Source organism: Sinohyriopsis cumingii, chromosome 2 (genome assembly GCF_028554795.1).
Source record: "Sinohyriopsis cumingii isolate HCF-2022 chromosome 2, ASM2855479v2, whole genome shotgun sequence".
Lineage (NCBI taxonomy): Eukaryota > Metazoa > Mollusca > Bivalvia > Unionida > Unionidae > Sinohyriopsis > Sinohyriopsis cumingii.
This window is the reverse complement of record NC_142962.1, coordinates 22,990,679-23,012,822: the sequence shown is the minus strand read 5'-3', so window position 1 is coordinate 23,012,822 and position 22,144 is coordinate 22,990,679. Positions and strand designations below refer to the sequence as shown.

At 36.4% G+C, this 22,144-nt stretch overlaps 1 protein-coding gene across 1 annotated transcript in view; it reads right to left on the bottom strand.

The window, feature by feature from the left end:
• LOC149804464 (protein Smaug homolog 1-like) overlaps positions 1-22,144 on the bottom strand; it is a 123,294-nt gene that overhangs the window by 82,966 nt on the left and 18,184 nt on the right. Inside the window, exon 2 of the mRNA XM_089940673.1 lies at positions 15,074-15,659. Within this exon, the coding sequence (XP_089796799.1) occupies positions 15,074-15,287 (214 nt within the window). The 5' untranslated portion in view covers positions 15,288-15,659. The remainder of the gene's footprint in view (positions 1-15,073; positions 15,660-22,144) is intronic.

The window sequence follows — 22,144 nt, the reverse complement described above, 5'->3', positions numbered from 1 at the left end:
TACTTGCGTCAAATAGCAATCATTCACATTAAGTTGGGACAAGAAAAATGCATGAATGAGACTCATGACATTGACTACATGATGGAAGTGAGAAACTCTGCACTTAAACAATAAAAGGGGATCGATGTCCATACAAATTTCATATACGAGACCAGCTTATACTGTGGGAATATGTACCAGGATCAATGTCCATACCCATTTTATATATGAGACCACCTTATACAGTGTACTGTGGGAATATGTACCAGGATCGATGTCCATACAAATTTCATATACGAGACCAGCTTATACTGTGGGAATATGTACCAGGATCAATGTCCATACCCATTTTATATATGAGACCACCTTATACAGTGTACTGTGGGAATATGTACCAGGATTGATGTCCGTATCCATTTTATATATGAGACCACCTTATACTGTGGGAATATGTACCAGGATCAATGTCCATACCCATTTTATATATACGAGACCACCTTATACGTTGGGAATATGTACCAGGATCGATGTCCATACCCATACTATATATGAGACCACCTTATACATGGTTCCCACGCTTTTCTAAAGATAAATTTCCAGGTCATTTCCAGGTTTTTTCCAGGTTGAAATTACTTTTTTCAAGGTTCACATATGACCATTACTGAATATTATTAAAGAACATTTTAGATTGTAATACATGTATATGCATTTTCTAAGTCTAAAGATGTTTCTCTTTCAAGACTCTCCAAAAACATCGAAGTTAGAAAAGATCATCATGTACAAAACCACAAAATGTGTCACACGAAACAAGTTTGATTATATTCCTATAAATTAGCATGTAAAGTCATTTCAATGTACAGAATAAAAATTCTAACTTTATTTTGCTGCATTATGTTGCTAAGTGAGAAAAACATACTGAATGTAAATTATGTTTTATTTCCTTTCAAACCTTTAATTCTAAAGAATTAAATAGCAATATATATATATATATATATATATATATATATATATATATATATATATATATATATGAATCTCATAGAAAGTAACATTTCATATTAAATTATAAAAAAATAAATGCAAATAATTAGAATCTTGCCTTGTAACAAAAAGAGTTTAACCCTGAATTCATCTGTGCCAATAAAATCCCAAAAAAGATTTTTCAAACAAACTTATCTCCTTAAGACGATCTGGTTAAAAATCCATCATGTAAAAAAACATTTTCAAAAGGGTTGATTTAAATTTTGACAAAGGACCTTTAAAATTATATACTGTTGTATAAACAAGGACTGAATTTTCTGTAAAATCAACTTTTCTTGTAATTCATTAAACCAGTCCCCAAACATGTATTGATACAGGAGCTCGTATCACTTTTTTAAAAATATACATTGCTGTTGGGCATTTCTGCGCACCTAAGGTTTCCGTCTCCAATACTGAAGTAAAACGCACACCGAATTCGACCGATTGACGAAAATAAAATACTGTAATGCTTACCATTTGAAAAGAGGCAATTGTCACAACAATATTCTGTTCAAAATAATATTAATTTTGGACACAGTGGATACCACCACCGTGTTTTTATCACTCTCGATATTTCGCCAAATGATGTAATGTTTATCCATTGGGCTATAGGAAAGAAATACATTACTTTGGACTGTTTCTGTCAGCAGTTCAGTCGAGTAATTTGATCAGGTTTATAGCTACCGTATTTACCGTATGTTTTCGGACTGCAACAAATAATTACTTTTTTTGTTGCCCGAATACATATCAAGTTCTTTAATTAGGTGTCCGAAAACATACATTTGAAGATAGATTTATTCCCCCCCCCCCCCCGATGTCTGTAATGAAGTTACCATTAGCTCACATGATGACATGCTGCCATGAAGTAAAACAAGTATTTTGTCAAGCACCACGGAAAGGATAATGAATGAAAATCAGGCATTACTTGCCTATTTTGTCTATGTGATACATGTCCATCCACCAGAAAACACAGCCATACATGTATTAAAGCCACGATTGTGTGCGTATTTTCCAAAAGAACCACCATATTACTATATAATCTTGCAATCCACAGTTTAACCCTCTGCTAATCGGTGATCATTAAAATCTACATTACCAACGCACGCAAGCTTAATTTCTGTGTAATTAAGATATTAATGCAAACTAAATAAAAAGATTTTAGAATTATAATTTTTAAGATATTTATGACAGAAACATTAGTATCGAGAGTAGAAATACCGGTAGATGTATGATGGCTAATCTCAGAGCACCAAAGGTGAGAGGCTCCATATGGGGTGAGTGTTGTATGCATCCATAGGAAGGGTAAAAATAACAAGCAAGTTGCAATATATGAGTCGGCATGTTTAATATGTTGGTATTTTAAAAAAAAATAAAGGTGGTCTATTTGTTATGGTTCTCTTTTTTTTCTCCCCACCTAGCTGAGCGTAGCTTCAAAATGAGTAGAGCTTGCTGACTCGAAACAATCAACTGCTCAAAGATTGTTTTGATGTACCGGTATGTCGGAGATTTCAAGGTGTCTAGGTGATAATTGTTAATAATAAAACTTGTGGGATTTCTTTGACATGTGTATTCAGAAATAAAATGCAGCCATCTGGATTTCATTAAAAGAGCACACGATGTACCAAACATTTAGCACCCACAATCAATATTTATCGTCTACAAAGAGGTTTACTACCAATAGAACAATAACTATGTTTAAACCCTGGTATATAATGCCTCAAGGATAAGGGGTTTGTTTTGTTGCACAATGCCAATGAATTTTACTAATCCATACCGACTCTCCGATGTATTGTTTAATGATATAAAGCAGGGGTCATGGTTTCTAATCAAACCCATAACTGTCACACCTGTTTGATGTGGTTTCATGTGTAACAATGTCTACACCAACAACCAATTATATTTTTTTAGCCGAATCAAGCTATTAAAATATAAAGTATAAATAAAATACCCACCACATGCAAAAGTTTATATACTGGATAGCTGTCGTTGTGAAACATAATATTGTTAGTACTGTAATAATTTTGATGGATAAGTTTATCATATGTTATGCAACAAGCAAGGAGGCACTGCCTAGTTCGTGGAGGGACTCTCCCTTGCCAAAATCGTCTCAAAAGAGGCCAGTAGGCCGCCCACAGAAGCGACTTGAATTAATGATTCTGAGGAAGCATCACAAAAAGAACTGTCTACAAAGAAAGCTGCTCTAGATGACGAGTCTGATTATCTTGAACCTGAGAGTGCTCCACCCGGTTCTGTACGTGGTCACTATAAACATTATACATTAAAGCAAAAGCAGGATATTGTTAACAATGCGAAATGTCTGGGGATTAGACCTACAGGAGAAAAATTCAAGATTCTGAAATCCACGGTGAGTACCTGGATGAAAATTGACTTTTCTGCCGATCTGAACTTGAATGGACATTTGCCTAAGTGTGGACGACCCATTTCATATGGACAAGCTATGGATGATAAGATAGCTCAATGGGTGCTCACTCAACGTGACTTACAAATTCCAGTCAGTGTTGAGGGAATATGTATATATGTCAAGGAGCTTGTCTCAGCAGAATTTCCAGAGAGCAAATTCCATGCCAGTCGTTCATGGGGAGAGTTTCATGAAAAGACATGACTTTGTGCTCAGAAGCAGGACCTCTCTTGCCCAACGTATACCAAAGGATTTGGAAGAAAAGATTGCTTCGTTCCACAAGTTTGTGATGGATAGACGTGAGGAGGACGAGTTTGACAATAAGTTTATTATTAACATGGACGAGACACCGATGTACTTTGATCTTGTGCCAGGGAAAACTGTGGACAAAGAAGGAACGAAAAGCGTTCTGATTCGTACAACTGGCGTGGAGAAGAGACACGTTACTGTCATTCTAGCTGTTGCAGGTTCTGGCAACGTATTACCTCCAATGATTATTTTCAAGGGAAAGAGACAGCTAGATCTGAAGGCTCCAAAAGGGTGTATTATCGCAGTTCAAGAGAAAGCATGGATGGACGAAATGCTAATGCTGTGATGGATTGAAGAAATTTATTTGCCATCACCAGAAGAGAGCGATCACTATTAGTTATGGACTCGTTCCGGGCTCACATCACTGATGATGTGAAGAAACAGTTGCGGCGCGGAAACGTTGTGCCAGCAATAATATCTGGAGACTGCACATCCAAATTGCAACCTCTTGATGTGAGCATCAATAAACCTGTTAAGAGCTACCTCCGCCGCAGCTGGACAGAATACATCAGGGATGCTACGAATGCATTAATATCATCTAATGAAAGCAGCAATGGACGGATCAAGACAGCCAGCAAACAGACTGTATTGGACTGGGTTGTAAATGCCATGGACACATTGAAGGAAAAGCGCACAATGATAATTAAATCTTTCAAGGTGTGCGGCATCAGTGTCAATCTGAGCGGAAGTGAAAACGCGCTGATCAGAAATGACAAACAATTAAACAATATGGATGATGATAGTGATACAGAATTTGAGGGCTTTTCACCCGAGGACCTACAAAAGGCTATGGACAAGCTACTTGATACTGAATAATATATTTAAATATATTACAGCATTAAATCATATTTCTTTTCATTCTTTGATATTGCTACTTATTGTGTATGGCTTAATATAACAATGTTTATCTATCTATCTGCATACATACATACATAAATATATACATACGATTAAAAAATTTAAATTATATTAGTTCATGGAAGTTCATGATCACAATAAATAATTATCTACCAAATGAAGCGAATTTTGTATCAGTTAAATTAACGGTAAATACGCTGTGAATTTTACAACAAAACGAGGCCGCAGATCTTCCTAGATTGTGTCCGAAAACATAAATTGTAGAAAAAATTATAGCAGAGCAATGTCCGAAAACTTACAAGGCATTTAAATGTTATATTTTTTTTTAAAAAACGGTGTCCGAAAACATACGGTAAATACGGTAGTTTTACAAACTTCAACGTAACAATGCCAATAAACGGCAAGCAATATTAAGCCAACTAAACCAATCTTGCAAATTTTTTTTAGTAAAATTCAATATTTTATACAAGAAATGAGCTATTATGTGGAAGAGAAGCAACAATGAATAGGGTGTAATGTGTTTACGTCTTGTTTATGGGGGAAAATACTAATGAATTTAGAAACAGACTATATGCCTGGAAATGTTTTTAAAAATTCGGTTCTAGTGGCAAGCTGACATGTTGGGCAGCAGACAATTTTGTACGTGTGGGACAACTTCTTGCAAAATTGGAAACTCTGATTAAGATGCATAATTTTTTTAAGCTATACGTTTCCATCTTTTCTAAATTGTAGTTATTTGTATGATTCTAACAGATACATAGTAAATAGGATTTTCTGGGTTACAGATTCAAGCACAGAGTTTTATCAATAAAGTACAGTGAAATCTCTGACAACATGAAATCACCTTATCGGTAATATAAATGAACACAAGGAGTGCAAACCTGACAACAACCCTCTGTTCGATTAGACTTTTCTCACGAGTCTTTTATTGCTTCAGAATCGCAAGAAGACTGAAAAACTACACATATACATTCAAAAGAAAGTGACGGACCAACGCATCAACCCCGGACGACCATCGCATGAATCCAATCCAGTGAATTCACCTTTATTTTCACCATTAGTTTCTCAGAAATGGCAAGTATTATAATCGTTATGTCATTAATCCGCAGTCAAACAAGACAAAACTACGGCGCAGATGAAACATGACCCAGTACTCACCATTTGCATTACTAGTCACATGACTTCACAAATCTCAAATGAGGACATCGGAAGTCCAATATTCACGTGATATCAACAACAAACTCCTTTATAATGTTGTACAGAAATTAAATTCTATCAAATGAAAGTCAGATACTTTTTGTAAAAACCAGCAATATGGCCAGTCAGATTTTAATTTATCAAGCAGAGATCACATGTCAATGTAGTGGTCACGTGATACAATAATACTCCAAAAGTTGTTCTCGGAATATATAAAAATTGAGAATTTTGTGTTCTTTTGTTTTTGTATTTTTATTACAACCAGTATACGACTTTCATTTAATTTTTTTTTTGTCTCCACAACATTTGAAAAGGTGTGTTATTAGATATGTGTACAGTACTCATGTGACTAGCAATGCAAATCACGATCACCAGGTCCCATTTCATCAATGACGTAGTTTTATCTTGTCTTTCAGCAGATTAAAGACATAACGATTTTACTACTCACAATTTCTGAGAAAAAGTAATTTTCAAATCGATTTCATGCATGTCTCATTCAATCTAGCAACGTTTAAAGTTTGATAGGCCATCCGGTAAGTGGCTACGCTTTGCCACCGCCATGTTGGCCTCTTGTGATGCTATATTGGTTTTCATACCTTCCATGGAAAATAAATTTAACTCATGATCAGTTTAGTTATGACTCGATTACGTGATTGTTTCGGGTGCCAAGTGGTGACGGAAAATTCCCGGGTTATTCCCGACTTTCTTTAACATTTGCAAAATTCCAGGACTTTTCACGGTCGGAGAAAAAAATTCATTTCCCGGTAGCTTGGGAACCCTGCTTATACGATGGGAATATGCACCAGGATCAATGTCCATACCCATTTCATATATGGGACCACCTAACACTGAGGGAGTACTGTACCAGGATAGATATCCATATCCATTTTATATATGGGACCACCTTACACTAATGGGGTACTGCACCAGGATTGATGTTCATACCCATTTTATATAAGGGACCACCTTACACTGATGGAGTACTGTACCAGGATTAATGTTCATACCCATTTTATATATGGGACCACCTTACAATGAGGGGCTACTGTACCAGGATTAATGTTCATACCCATTTTATATAAGGGACCACCTTACACTGATGGAGTACTGTACCAGGATTAATGTTCATACCCATTTTATATAAGGGACCACCTTACACCGAGGGAGTACTGTACCAGGATTAATGTTCATACCTATTTTATATATGGGACCACCTTACACTGAAGGGGTACTGTACCAGGATTGATGTTCATACCCATTTTATATGAGGGACCACCTTACACTGCTGGAGTACTGTACCAGGATTAATGTTCATACCCATATTATATAAGGAACCACCTTACACTGAGGGAGTACTGTACCAGGATCGATATCCATATCCATTTTATATATGGGACCACCTTATACTGTGGTAGTGTATTTAACTTTAGACAGCACCTAAATGTACCATCAGAACTGTGTTTACCTAAAGACTGGTGTTTTTCATGTGGTTTGGGTTGGGATGGTCAGAATGGGAAGGCTGGGAATGTGTGTTTGCTAATTTTAAACAGCAATAATCAATTTGGCAATGGTAATTCTGTTTTTGAGTCACCAAAATCATGGAAGAGAAAGTACACTGCAGCAAATATTATAAGAAAAAAGATGGCAAACAATACAATTTTTAAGGATGGCCTAGGCTTGCATGTGAAATTCACATAAAGGTCAGGAATTTATTAACAATTATATCTTAGTTTATTTGATATTGAAACAGGAAAACTAGTATCAAATATTCATCTTGCATTTCAATTTTACTTCCCTTTTTATGCTTCATGCCCAAATTAATGCATACCACCAAGTACTAACATAGTAACTGAAAGTAATGATGTAACTGATAATTGTCCCAATATTCAAGGAAGTATTGTACATGTGCACAAGACCTTGCAAAATAAAGCTATACATTACCTTTAATCTTTGACACAGGCTGATTACATCACACAATGAAATGTTTCAGAATCAAACTTTCAATTTCATTTTCTGTCACTTCCTTATTGTCATCTATTGCATCATTCAAAAGGGTATATTTTAGAGCAAGAAACAATTTGGGGGAAATGCTCCCTACACTTGGAAAAAAGTGAGAAGGTTTCTAAAAATAAAGGAGGGATTTAATGAAAACATCATGACATGGATGGAAAATAGACAAAAAATTTGCACATTAAAAATCTGACACTATTTTAAAAATATTTCAGATGATTCCCAAGCTTGCATTCTAGTATAGACCTGGAGCTGATCTAATAGTTATGACAAAAGTACTGAATATGCTCGCTTATAAGCCGAATAATTTAGGAAAAACTAAAGGCCTGGAAGAAGGGGTGGGGGTGGGGGTTGGCTTATCAGAGAGACAATGTGTAAACTTGAGTTTTAAGGTCTTTTTGCTGACTGCTGTAACAGTTGTAAATTTGAGACACGAAACAATAATTTTTTTCTGTGTCCTAAGACATGGACATGTATAAAAAAGTAACTTTTGGTGACCCAATAATTATTAAAATTTTATAAAGTACTATGATTGATTTTGTTATTATTTTGCATGTGCATATTTTCTGATTTCTCCAACATGTAGTTAAATAAAGGTAAATACAGACTTCATAATTCGCGGGCCGGTTGAGTTTACCAGGGAGACCATGCTGAACTATAATGTACAGTACTTACACAGTGCAAAGCATGAAGTGCTTCACTTAAATCCTTACTTATTCCCAAACACAGATGCAGATTTTGCTTTATTCATTGTTTCGACCTAATTGCATTCTTCCAGATAACATTTCAGCTAGGCCTTAATAGCTGTTTCATTACAGTTGAATCACGCGCTCACGAGTTACACATTTTCAATGATATAAGCGATCCGACAAATTAAGGTAAAAAGGTACACACGTTTATTTGTAAAAGGCAGCTAACCATCATAATTTACATGTCATGAAGAGTGGTAATAATAAAGGCTAAAATTCTCATAGAGATCAACTAAGATCCACATCAATCAATTTTAGTTTTGTGTTTTAGCTGAACAAACATAACTTTCCACACAATGGAAAGCTTGATGTTTCGGTGTCTCCTATGCTGACAAAGGTGCTCGACGTGAGCTTGATGTTAAGAAAAAAACAATCATCTAAAGGAAAAAAATCATACAGAGTGACAAAAATACCTTAGATTACCCCCATGACCCGTTCTGACATAGGACCCTCTCTATCATAATATATAAGAGAGAAGGTACGGAACTTCCAAATACTTCGCTCCACCTATGACCCTCGATTTCCTTCTGCTACTTCCGTCTTTAAAGGCACACAACTATACTATATGGCGTGTTTTACTCCTAAGATATTTTTCTATCCATCAAGCCATCATTGACTTTGCAGCCCCCCCACAATACAGCAGAAATTTTTATGTATATACTAATTGTTGAATAAATTGTAATCTTAAAACTTTGATTTAATATCTTATGAAAAATAAAAACATGCTGTTAATATTCAATCTGTAACAGGCTTATTCAGGAATTTCCATAGATTCCTTGGTTACAGACACATGTGAAGTACCAGAACAGTGAAAATGTACCATGGCACATACCACTGTGAAAAAATAATGTGGTAAACCAGTGATACCACACACCAGTATATTATACTACAGCCATGTAACAAATAACTATTGTACTTCTTTTATGAAAAACCCTCTTTTACTGGTTAGATCCGCTGATACAAAAAAATACCTGTTCAACTTCTGTACTATGTCACTTTCATACTGACCCGTGACCCTGAAATAAGTTTTCAGTTTTGCTGTGTATATAAGCCAGCCAAAAGGTTGCCAAAAATGCAAGCAACTAATAAACTCTCAACTAGATATATGATATCAAAGTGACACTTGCTGGAGTCATTGTCACCCTGACCTTTTGACTTTTAAAATTTGAAATCAGCAGGTGTTTTCCTTGTCTCAGTGCAAGCTATCTACAAAATTTAGTCATGGAAATAGACGAAAAGTTCAATTTATTTTGTGGAAATAATTTTTCTTCTCTCTGTCTCTGTGACCCTGACACTTCCCATACTTACCCCAAAATCCCAAAATGATGGACCAAAGTCAATAATCCATGAAAAATTGTTACATGTTTAGGCTCGAATAAACAGTAACACAAGAAAGAGTGAAAACAACAACCTTTGAAAAATATAATAAGTTATTTCTCCGAAAAAATTCTGTAAAATAATAATAATGAACTTATGGTCTTAAGAATCAAATCCCAAAAAATCCACAAATAAAATTTTTGGAGTCTTAATAATAAAATGTTGTAATGATTTCAAGCTCGAGCCCCAAAGAAGAATCCAAGATGGAAGACGATGACGTATGCTATAACCTGTAGTGTTGAAGTCTACAGTTCCTTGTAGAAACAAGAAATATCACTCTGGTTTTGGAAATCTGAATAAATTTTTATAAAAACTGTCCTTGTTCAACAATTTCATGCACACATATTTTCCAGGAAAAAAAGAATTCATTCTTCTGAATCCAAGTAATTTGAAATAACTATAAACAGAACAACATACACCTTCCAGTGTAAAGAAAAAGCCCTACTGAGAATATCTATTCAATACAAAGGTTATATCATATTCTAAACACAAAATGTTGGTCACGTGATCATGTTCCAGAACCTCGTCAAAATTATTTACTTTTCAAAGATCACGTACATCCAGTATGGCCCTAATGAAAACCAATCATTTTACTCTAAGAAATGAAATTATAACAAAAATTACTTCTTAAATCAGTAGTCCCATCATGACCTCAACAACAACCAATCATTTAAAACAAAAATAGAACTTAATGTGGTTGCTACTAATTCTGAATCAAGGTCAGGATCTAGGTAAACATCTGGTGTTTACAAAACGAACAGTCAAGGTCAAACTATTTTCTGGAAAAAGTATTATCTCTGGTGAATAAATTTACATTACAATAGCATGTAATGAAAAATATAAAAAATTAAAACTGACAAACAAACAATTAAATGGAAATTAATATATATTAAATCAGATATATTAAATCAAATATACATAACAAAAATCCATGTGCACACATTCTTGGAGGTCTTGTTATAAGCAGCAGATATATGGAGCTTTCATTATCTTTCGAGGAGTACCAGTTTTTATTACTTACATAGTTGCTCTGAACCATGAATTTAAATACAGTATAATATTTAAAAAAATAACCACATGTTACTGATGCAGAAAGCTCCCCCCTCCCACCCATTTCTTATTTGTACAATCCTAACAACCATTTCCACAGCTATTTCTTAATTCACTTAATTACTTTAATAAAAAATCACCTTCTACATGTGTCTATTTTATTTAAACCAATTCGGAAATAATATTATATAAATAAACTAAATTCCATCCTTTTCACAAGTTCATGCATACTAACCTCTGTTACAGCTTTGTTACATGATGTTACTCTTGTGTCTTGGTGCTTTTCTAAAGTACCATTCTTTGTCCTGTGATACAGTAATTACCTTTAAAACAACATGTTTGTTAATGGTAATTTTACTTTGATGAAACACCTTGTAAGCTTGAAGCCACTGCTTTGGTCATTGTAGAGCTACAGAAAGCATCTTGTGCACATGTCAATGCAGTACTGCCAGTTCAATTTCCAAATTTTCATTATGTACATGTGTATATAAATAGGAAACAATAAATTATCATGCCAATCACTGAAATATTTTATTGAAAATCTAAGATATCTTCAAAGATATATCTTGCATAATGAAAATTTCGTGTCAATAGGATATAAAAGATGTATAGAAGATAAAAATTAAATAAGCATTGTTCACACACCATAATGTGTATTCCTGGCCTCCATACTGGTAAACATTTAAAGGTATACTGGAAGTATTGTGATTTTACATTATTCAAGACCTAATCAATCTTTTGACTTTTTACAAAGTCTATGACATCTCATGGCAACAGTCATAGAATGGACAGTCTGCAGCACATCTTGTATGTACCTGTATGACTGGTGGGGTGTGTTTGCTGAGATACTGGTGTGCTGAAATGGTTTAAGTGCTGAAGGCAATTTCAGCAGTCCTGTGTTATCAAAAACAATAGTTAACACTGATAACAATATTTTTTATGAGATAATTTCGCATGTGCAAAAGCCTGTTAGGAATAAAATATCTGACACTGAACACAATAATGTCTAACTAGGGTCAAAGGCTGACTGCAAAGACATGTCTTGGTAATGTCCAGAGAAAGTACAACAGTTCTAAATGTGGTTTTAGGCGCAGCCAAACTAATCTCAATGATAGAGCACTTACTTGTGACTATAGCATTACTTCTGTCCAGGATGAAGATTAAACTCATCCATCAGAATCAACACCAACCTAACACTCCCTACACCATGGGTCCATGTGCATAGTTATCCTCCCTTTTAGGAACACAGATGACTTGTGTGTCATTAGAGTAAGGAAGGAGGATGGAATCGGGCAATAGCAACAGGTAAATATTACATCCTTAAAATTAGTATTACCCCCACCAACTACATTTTAATATCATTATGTTACCTGTCACGACTGCAGTCCGGAACTGCCTGAAGAGCAAGACCCAAGGGCTGTCCATCCTTGTCCTCAGTAAAGTGGAGAGGGGCCATAAACTTTCTCCTTGGGCCTTTGCAGCCCAACTGCCAAGGCAGGGGCTCTGAAAAGGGGTATCTGCTTTGATTATGGCTGAACAACTTTAAAGAATTTAGCCAATGACCCTGAGGACATTCAGGATAATTCTGCTTCTTAGCCAGATTTGAGCAGTCACGAGCACATGCAAAAGAACAGTGTTGTTGGTCTCTCAAATTGTGAGTAGCCACAAGGGGGATGAACCCTCCAAAGACAGTCTCCATCTCCGGCGCATGGGAGGGGGGAAGCCCTCACAAGATTCTTACTATGCTCTTGTATAACATTGGAAGTACCCAAAGTAACATCATGCAGAGGTGAAGAAGCTCCTTTGACAAGGGTATGGACAAGGAAAATGCATCTTGAAGTTTTTGCCACTGCTTCCAGCAAACGATAATGAACTACTGGCGATGGAGATTCCTCTTTCAGCAGGCTAATGGAGGTTGATGAAAAGAGGTTGGCATGCAATGTGTATTTTGCTCAAAGTATTCCAAAGTTTTCATTTGAAAACAAGCCCTGGTCACCAAAGCTGCATCAGTATCCAAAGTGGGCAGTTTAGAGGGCTAGGAAAGGGTACGAACCTTATAGCCAGAAGCAGCTACCAAGGGTCACAATATCAGGGGTTGAGGGTGTGGGGAACAGACTACCCCCTAAGTTGTCTAACAGTCTTAGCCCTTTCTAATCTTTTGACAGAGTTCCTTAATCAAACAGGAGTTTTAAAACCACAACAGATCTGGTCACAAGTTTGCCACAGAACGTTTTTCCAAACTAAGAAAGAATTTTAGAATCACCAGAACCTGAAGGTTTGGGACACGTGCCACTGGGCTCTATTGAAAAACCACCTCTCTTCCTCAGCTGATGCCTTTCCCTGATGTGTGATAGGGTGACTGGAGTGGGTATTGCAGTGGCCTGTTCTGTATCAAAATCGTGCAAATTGACGAGGACAAAAAGGACATATCTGCTCCACTCTCTCTCTCCTGAGAGACGGGTCTTGGTGGCCCAATGTCCATCTGTTGCAGGGGAGACCTGTGTGGAAGAGGAACATGAATGGTTAAATCTTCTTGTAGAGTTATGGTTTGTCATTTGCCAGTGGATTCAGCAGATGGGTGAGAGTGACTCTCCACCTGCCAAGATCATTTTGGGGAAGAAGGACCATTTCCCTCCCTCTTTTCTGATCAAACTTCAGTATGACAATGTACGTCCATGGCCAACAGTAATGACTTCACTTCTATGTGGCCACAGTCCAGATGTTCATAGCTGCAGGTAGGTAAAGGGCCAATCACTTCCCTACAGTGGAATGCCCCACACCCCGTAAGGATTTAGATGAATACTAGGGTAGATGGAAGGGATGCTGATCTGATTCTCTTCCATAATCTGGCATCTACAAGCCAATTCCCAGTTCCCCAAAGGATGAAAGGGCAGTTGGGGAGTGGTGGGTGACTGCCTGAGCCCTTTACATATACTGTTGGGCTCCAATGACTTGTGTCTGGCACCTGGTCACCAGCAAAGACTGGTCAGGTACAAATAAATAAAAGTTAGTGGAGTGTGATCCTAACTCAGGATAGATGATAACCAGTGGTCAAACACTCTTTATCATCAGCAATACTTCAGCTAAGTCTTAGAAGATAATTAATGTTGTGAATCCAACAAAACACAATCTTATTGCCAAACAATAACGTGAAACAACGTGAACACACTAAATGATGATAATGAGGGTGTGCAACCCCCATAAGCATTAGTCAATTAAACATCAAACCAGATGTTCTCAAATTAAAAAATGGAGATCACCAACAAATCCAGAGATGAATAGAACAATGTCAGAGAGTCCGAAAAAAGAAAAGAAAAAAACCCATATCAGAAATACATGTACGACAAAATTAAGCACCTTAATGGATTAACCAATTGCCAAAGGGAAAGGGTATTGTTAAAGGCACCATTGACAAGCAGAATAATATTGTCAAAAGAGAGCAAAAACTATGACCATATATGCAACAGACTGAGGACAGAAGACTAACAATATGGAAACCAGTATTTGATTCAAAATACATGTCCACATACAAAGAGGAGGCAATATTTTTGAACAGCATTAAAGATTTAGTCAATCCATGACGTTGTCCATAAAATGGAAGATGACTACTGCACACAGGCCTATGACGTGAGAAGTACATGTAAACTAGGTCTGTGCAAAATTCTAGTTCTGAACTGCATAGAACTTTCCATCTAATGGGAGGATTGAATTTTTATTATATGGAGGTAATTTCTGTTCTGGAAATGTAAGCAACACAATAACAAAAGGTACTGTGTTACTCGTATGTAGCGAAGTAAGTGTAATTTTGTTTTTTTATAATTTTGTTCACAGTGTCCACAGTGTTACCACATGATGTCTTGAATAATGTTATACCATATCATGTTATAACTTGTGCAGCAACTTTAATCATTCAAGTACTCTAATGCTCACATGCTGGCCTTGAGAGGTTACTTAGGAAAATAATAAAATTGGAGGACATTTTATCAATTATCATTCATTCTCCTACATGCTGGAACCAAGGATTAAGCCAAGAACAAAAAAGGTGCAAAGCAAGTGCACTATCCAGGTCCTAAACTTAAGAATGTACCAACTTAACAAGAATTACCTGGATCATTTGCTTCCTCCTCCTTGAGTTGCACTTCCTTGTTCTCACTGGGTGACTGCTGTAGGACCTGAACCAGGAACCGGCACTGCGTTGGCGTAATCATCTTCAGCAATGAGTACAGCGCCACTGTCTGTTCACACTGGCTCCATGACGAGAACCATGCTGTCACCGAGTTCACCTGGTCTCGAAACATGTTGTTGGACTTCATCTCCATATAATCCAAAGCAAATTAATTCTACCAAATTATAGGACAAAGAAATCTCATAGATCCAAAAGTAAGTCCCATGATAGTATTTTTTACTAGGAACACCATTTCAAACTTGAACTGATATAATTCTGGCAGCAACTATTCAAGGAAATATTACATAATGTTTCAGTGATGGAACTTCTGGCACCTTGATATAAACAAAGACACTCCTGGAACCACTAGACCACATTTAAATCTTCTCTGCATATGAAAATGGAAAAGGCCCACTGGACATCATTGTCACCATGGTTACAGCACGGCTCAGCCTTGGGCAAAAGTAGGCCATTACATCTTTATTGACAATGTTGAAAGTTGGCACCATATTACATCTCAAACAGTCTGAAAATAGATTAATCTGTGTCAAAATATTTATTCTTTTGGCAATCTATTATAATAATGGTCTGTGTAAACTGCAAAATGGTTAAGTGTACCATGAATATGTTATATGCCCACCCTTGTGTTTAATACAGTATTTCCCCTAGGGGTGCATGACTGAGAATACAAAATTCCCCTTTTGTCAGAAATGGTGGTCATGGTGAAGCAGTATCTATGATAAGTAAATGGAAAAGACGACTACAGTCGGCTCCACTTAAATGCATATTGCTTAATTGCATAGATCGCTTAAGTGCATAGCTAAAGTATGGTCCTGTTTTACATTGTAAATATACATGAATTCCACTTAAATGCATACTCCGTTTATATGCATAGCTTGGGTCCGGTCCCGAGGCTATGCATATAAGTGGAGTTGGCTGTACTTTTCAGTCTTTTTTGATAGTGTTTCGACACCTAGTAACTATGGCAACAGACATGTGAACACAAAACTGATGTTAGAAATAAACAGGAGGGGGAAGAAAATGTCCCTTATTCAGTATAGTCCTTGGAAGGTCTGTGATGCACAAATGTGGGTAAAGGGCAACAATGTCAACAGTCATCTATAAATGATCTGTAGAGCACAGCTGACTGGAGATAATTGACCAACCATAACCTCTTACTGTTAGACATCAAAATACATAGGTTTCTTAATTAACGTAGGTGCAAACCATTTAATCAGAGAACTTATACAAAAACAAATTATCCTACAAACCCATTTTTCTTTTGAACCACAATGACATTGACTTATGACCCCAAAAATCAAAGCTTTTTATGTATCTTAAGTGCAAGCCTTACTGTTTATGGTATGTCATCTAGAATTGATAATGTGCAAATCAGGTTCCTTTTTTCATAGCAATTCTGACCTTCAGACCCCAAAATCAAAACCCTTTTAGTCAGCCTATGTGAAAGCCCTCCAAAAAGTTTGGTCCAGGTCTGTAATAAAGAACTAATGCTACATTGTGGAAAACATTTTTCTTCATTCAGGCATGATGACTATAACCTTCAATCCCAAAACTTTTTTCCTTACCCAAAGGGGAAGCTATTTCAACAAAGCTTGGTCCAGGTATGCGATGCAGAGCTAATGTTAATTGTGCAGAACTTTGTTGTTATGACCATTGTAATAATAATAATAATAATAATAACTTTATTTAGAGAAGGTAAATCCAATAATTACAAAACTAATCTACCTTGTGGCTTTTTCTTACGTATAATTAATTATACAGTAAGTATATGCAGCACAATGTGATAAATTTAACTTCACACTAACAAACTGGGTGATTCTGAAAATCAGTGTTTCAAGTCTGGAATATATTCACAATCAGTGAACAATATATATATATATATATATATATATATATATATATATATATATATATATATATATATATATATATATATATATATATTAAGAATACAAATCATATGGCAAATAACAATCCTTTCAGGTGCACTGGATCCAGCAAAGGGATCACATGTGTCAGGGATTGATTAAGATAAATGCAATAAACTGAAAATAAACAGTGCGAAACTACCATCTAACCAGTTTGAGTGCTTTCGACTCAGTTTGAGTGCTTTCAACTCAGTTTGAGTGCTTTCGACTCTCAATGAGTCTTTTTCAAAGGCAAATACAAAACATGGACAAGACAAACAAATAAAACAGAAAAACAGTTATGTCTGCAAAACTTTACATGATTGTTTCTACAGGAATTAAACCTTTAACTTTATTAAACTAGTTTATTTCAACTTGTTGCTGATACTGGACAATATTTGTATTCACCCAGAAAATTGATGAGCCATAACAACACCTGTTATTTTAAGTAAATTCTTGTAACCACTAATTAAATCCTGGATATTTCATTGTTATAGTAGTCATTATAGGCTATTAAGCAAATTTAGAGAATTATTTAAAAGAAAATGTGTCGGCTACAAAAGATATTTTATTTGTGCATGGCTGTCTTTTTCTAGTCTTCTTGGTTTAAACCGCTTGGTTTCAATGTTCTAAGTTGGTATATCCAGTAAGATTCCTGTTCTATCCTGGTTTGGGAACTCCAGATGGGTGCGTGTGTGATTTGGATTTTTAATGGAGCTTTAACAATTTGTCAGTCATATCGCTACGATGTCTGCAGTGTGGCATTTTATAATTATGTCTAGCACTGGGGCATCATGTTGCAAACATGTAGCGTGATGTCCCACCTAGTCACATTATCCTGACACCAGGCCAACCAGTCCTAACACTAACCTCGTAAAGCTGAGCGCCAAGCGAGGAAGCTGTTAGTACCATTTTTTAAAGTCTGGTATGACTTGGCTGGGGATTGAACCCACGACTTTCCTCATCCGAGGCAAACACTCTAACCACTAGGCCACTGGATCGGTACTCCAGATGGGGTTGTGAGCAATTGCAATAAGTGTTGTATCACTGAAAGTGTGGCCAGGAGAAGAAAAGTGTTCTGTGACCGGGCCTCTGTACAGCTTCTTTGTCATCCAATCAGATCTATGAAGGCTGATCCTTTTGTGTATGTTTTCAGTTTCTCTGACATACTGAAAGCTACAGATCTTACATGTGATGAGATAAATGATATTCTGTTTTTCACATTTTGTTTGGACCATGTATGTCTAGTTTTTCTTTAGTCACTATGGTAGAAAATGTCCTTATGTTGACAGGTTTTGCACCTTTTATTGCCATAGGGGCCAGATTGACTAGGGGGTCTTGATTAGTGTGATTGGCATTACCTTTGCCATGACTAGGATGTCCTTGAGATTTTTTGGTCTCCGGCAGGCTACTACAGGTTTGTTAGGGAGGATTAACTTTAATGCGTCCGACGATTCCACAATATGCCAGTGTTTCCGGATGAATTTACCTGCTTTGGGGTTTTTGGATGGTAGGTCAGGATAAATGGTAACCTATCAGCCTTTTCCTTCTTTCCATATTTTAGTAGGTCATTACGGGTTGTTGGTTTAGTCCCAAAGCAGTTTGTATTTTATGTCCTGTTAGTGTATACGTTCAAATTTTTTCCTTCTTTTATTTAGATAATTGCCTCATCTGATAGAATGGAGATGTCTCAACCAATATAGAAAACACAACTTTTCGCAATGAATCCAATGCCTTACTTAATCTAAAGCAGATTGGACTGGTGAGAGAACACGATGGGCCTTGACAGGAGTTCCTGAAAGTGAAGTTGGTAACCCTCGCTCACAACAGAAAGGACCCACCTATAGTCCATGGTTGCTTGACAAAACCTCAGCAAAGAAACAAAGTCAAGCACCTTCAGCGATGTTTTGGAGAGGAATGCATGACATGGGAGGGTGTGAGTCCCTAGTGCCATAACCCCCTCCTTGTGAAAGGAAGGTGGGTTGGAGAACTTCCTCCTCCTACAGCCTCTTCGGTTATTTCCATGATAAGCACCTAACTGAAAAGAAGGTCTCATTTGAGGTTGTGCATTGGACTGGGACTGCATCTGTTTGAAGAATTTAGTGAGTATACCTCGAGGCACTTTGCATTTGAAGATTTTCTGGCTGATTGCGATGGGCCAGGTTGTAAATGATCCATGTTGATGATTCTTCAAATCTTTTGAAGTCATGGTGGACGAGTCCTCCAAAGAGGCTCTCAGCTTCCAAAGGAGCAGCCGTTGAAAGGATTTTACTGTGGTTCAGTAAGACCTTAGAGGAGTCCAGCATAACATCATGGTAGATGTGTACAAGTTCTGCTGCTAAAGCCATTGCTACAGAAAGTTAATGCCTGGCATGTCTTGACCACAGCTTCCAGCAGGTGTTGAAATGAGGCTGGATCCAATGTGGCCTCCTTCAGCATACTAAACAAAGTAGCCAAGACAAGATCAGCATGGGTAGATATGATGACGGGGAGGCTTACTTTCTGTTCATGGCCGCAATTGTTTTAATATGAAGTTGTGCCCAGGCTCCAGTTGTAATACCCACTTGAGACATCTGAATCCAACAGGAGAGGCTTAATTGGTCACTTCAGGGAATATACCTGGTAACTAGAGGCTGAAACCAAAGGTCTCAAAGTAGAGACAGGAACAGGTCATCCTCTACACCATGAAGCTGTAGTGGTCCTATGGAGAACTTCTGTGATATTTCCTCAATTGTTGAGTAATGTGGAAGGAGCAGAAGAGCTTTTTGTTCTCAAGACCTGGAGACTTCCCGAAATGGAAAGATTCTTCTCTGACTGTATATTAGAGGGTTTCAGCTGGTATCAGAAAACCATATCTCTTCATCCAACTGAGAGAACCTGGTGGGCCTGACAGGAGGCATCAGTTGAACTGTATACATACACCTGGAATTGGTTAGATTCCTGATTTGATTAGTCCATTTGGTACAAAAGGTATGATTCTTACATGAACATGTGAAGCAATCAGGGTGAGTGTCCCTAGTTTCCTTCTTGTGTCCATACTTTACAACAGACCGTCCCAACATTGTTCTCTTAAATGTTCTATTTGAAAATAGTACAGTAATAATAATAATGTATTATTTTTGCACTTGAAATTCACCTGTTTGCTTACATACTGTGTGCTATATACACCTCAATGTATTTGCACATGGTAAACAATTGTTCTCTGAATTAAAATTTGAAAGAGAACAAGAGCAACAATAATAATCATAATAATAATCATATTAATAATAATAGCAAAGTTGAAATGTATCACATGTGAAATTCGCCTTTTCATGTATACTGCATGCTATATACATATCAGTGTATTTGCATCTCACCTGTTTTTACTAAGTGATATGTACACACCAATGTACTTAAGAACTATTGCCTGTCCTATCATTCTCCTTTTTTCTTTTCATAAGGAAGATATTCATTGACTTAACCTTTATTGATTTTCAGGAGCAATGCAGAGATATACAATACGATGCATCAAGTGTGGATTATAAAGACACACCAGATATAATTTTTGAGCTATTATTTATGAAACAAATTACGAATTCCCATTAACTGTAGCTGGGCTTATAATTTATTATGACTTAAACAGATAAGACTTATCTGTGAACCAATTGTATTTGAAAAATAAGTGGGGTGTACCATAATGCATAATGGGTGGGATACAACATGATAAGCTAGAAGGACCTATCCAGAACTAATTATTGAAAAGGGGCAGGGGCTACTAGCATAAGAACAGAAGACGAGATGGAGAAATGTCACAATTTTAACAAAAGTACCATTAACATGGAGTCACTGAAAAAAATGGGTGTTAATGTGCATGCATGGCAGCTGAACGAATCATGTCTTACTGACAATTCTCAACTGTCAAAGGATGTATTCACATTGAATGGACAAGACTTTTTGACACAAAAAAATAAGCTGCAAAACAGCGATGGGTAGAGATTGCTGTATAATATTGATGGGTAAAGTGCTGGTGCATAATGGCGACGGGTAAAGTATTGCAGCATAATAGCAATGGGTAAAGTGCTGCTGTATAATAATGAAGGGTAAAGTGTTGGTACATAAAATTGATGGGTAAAGTGTTGGCATATAATAGCAATGGGTAAAGTGTTGGCATATAATAGCAATGGGTAACGTGTTGGTGTATAACATTAATGGGTAAAGTAATGCAGTGTAATATTAATGGGTAAAGTAATGCAGTATAACATTAATGGGTAAAGTAATGCAGTATAATATTAATGGGTAAAGTAATGCAGTATAACATTAATGGGTAAAGTAATGCAGTATAACATTAATGGGTAAAGTAATGCAGTGTAATATTAATGAGTAAAGAGTTGCTGTATAATATTAAAGGGTAGAGTGTTCTGATTGTACTGATTTAGACAAGTATTTTGAATGCCCTGATTTAGCTATATATTATCAATTCCATGATTTAGATGTATATTATTAATGCCCTGATTTAGACATATATTCCTAATGCCCTGATTTAGACATATATTCCTAGTGCCCTGATTTAGCTGTATTACCAATGTCCTGGTTTAGACATATATCCCTAATGCCCTGATTTAGACATATATTCCTAATGCCCTGATTTAGACATATATTCCTAATGCCCTGATTTAGACATATATTCCTAGTGCCCTGATTTAGACATATATTCCTAGTGCCCTGATTTAGACATATATTCCTAGTGCCCTGATTTAGCTGTATTACCAATGTCCTGGTTTAGACATATATTATCAATGCCATGATTTAGACATATTATCAATGTCATGATTTAGACATATTATCAGTGCCTTGATTTAGACACATATTATCAATGCCCTGATTTAGACATATATTATCAATGCCTCCTGGAGAGGTACAACAGTGAAACAATAAAGGACACTTAAAAATTGTTGCTCTTTCGTTCTAAAATAGCAAATTAATCTAGATGATGCACCTGTACATAAGCTTCAAGATTTTTTTTACAATTTTGTAAACAAAGGGCTCGAGTTACACAGCCCATTCAGTGTTGCCAAATTTTATATCCATAACAAATGATTACACT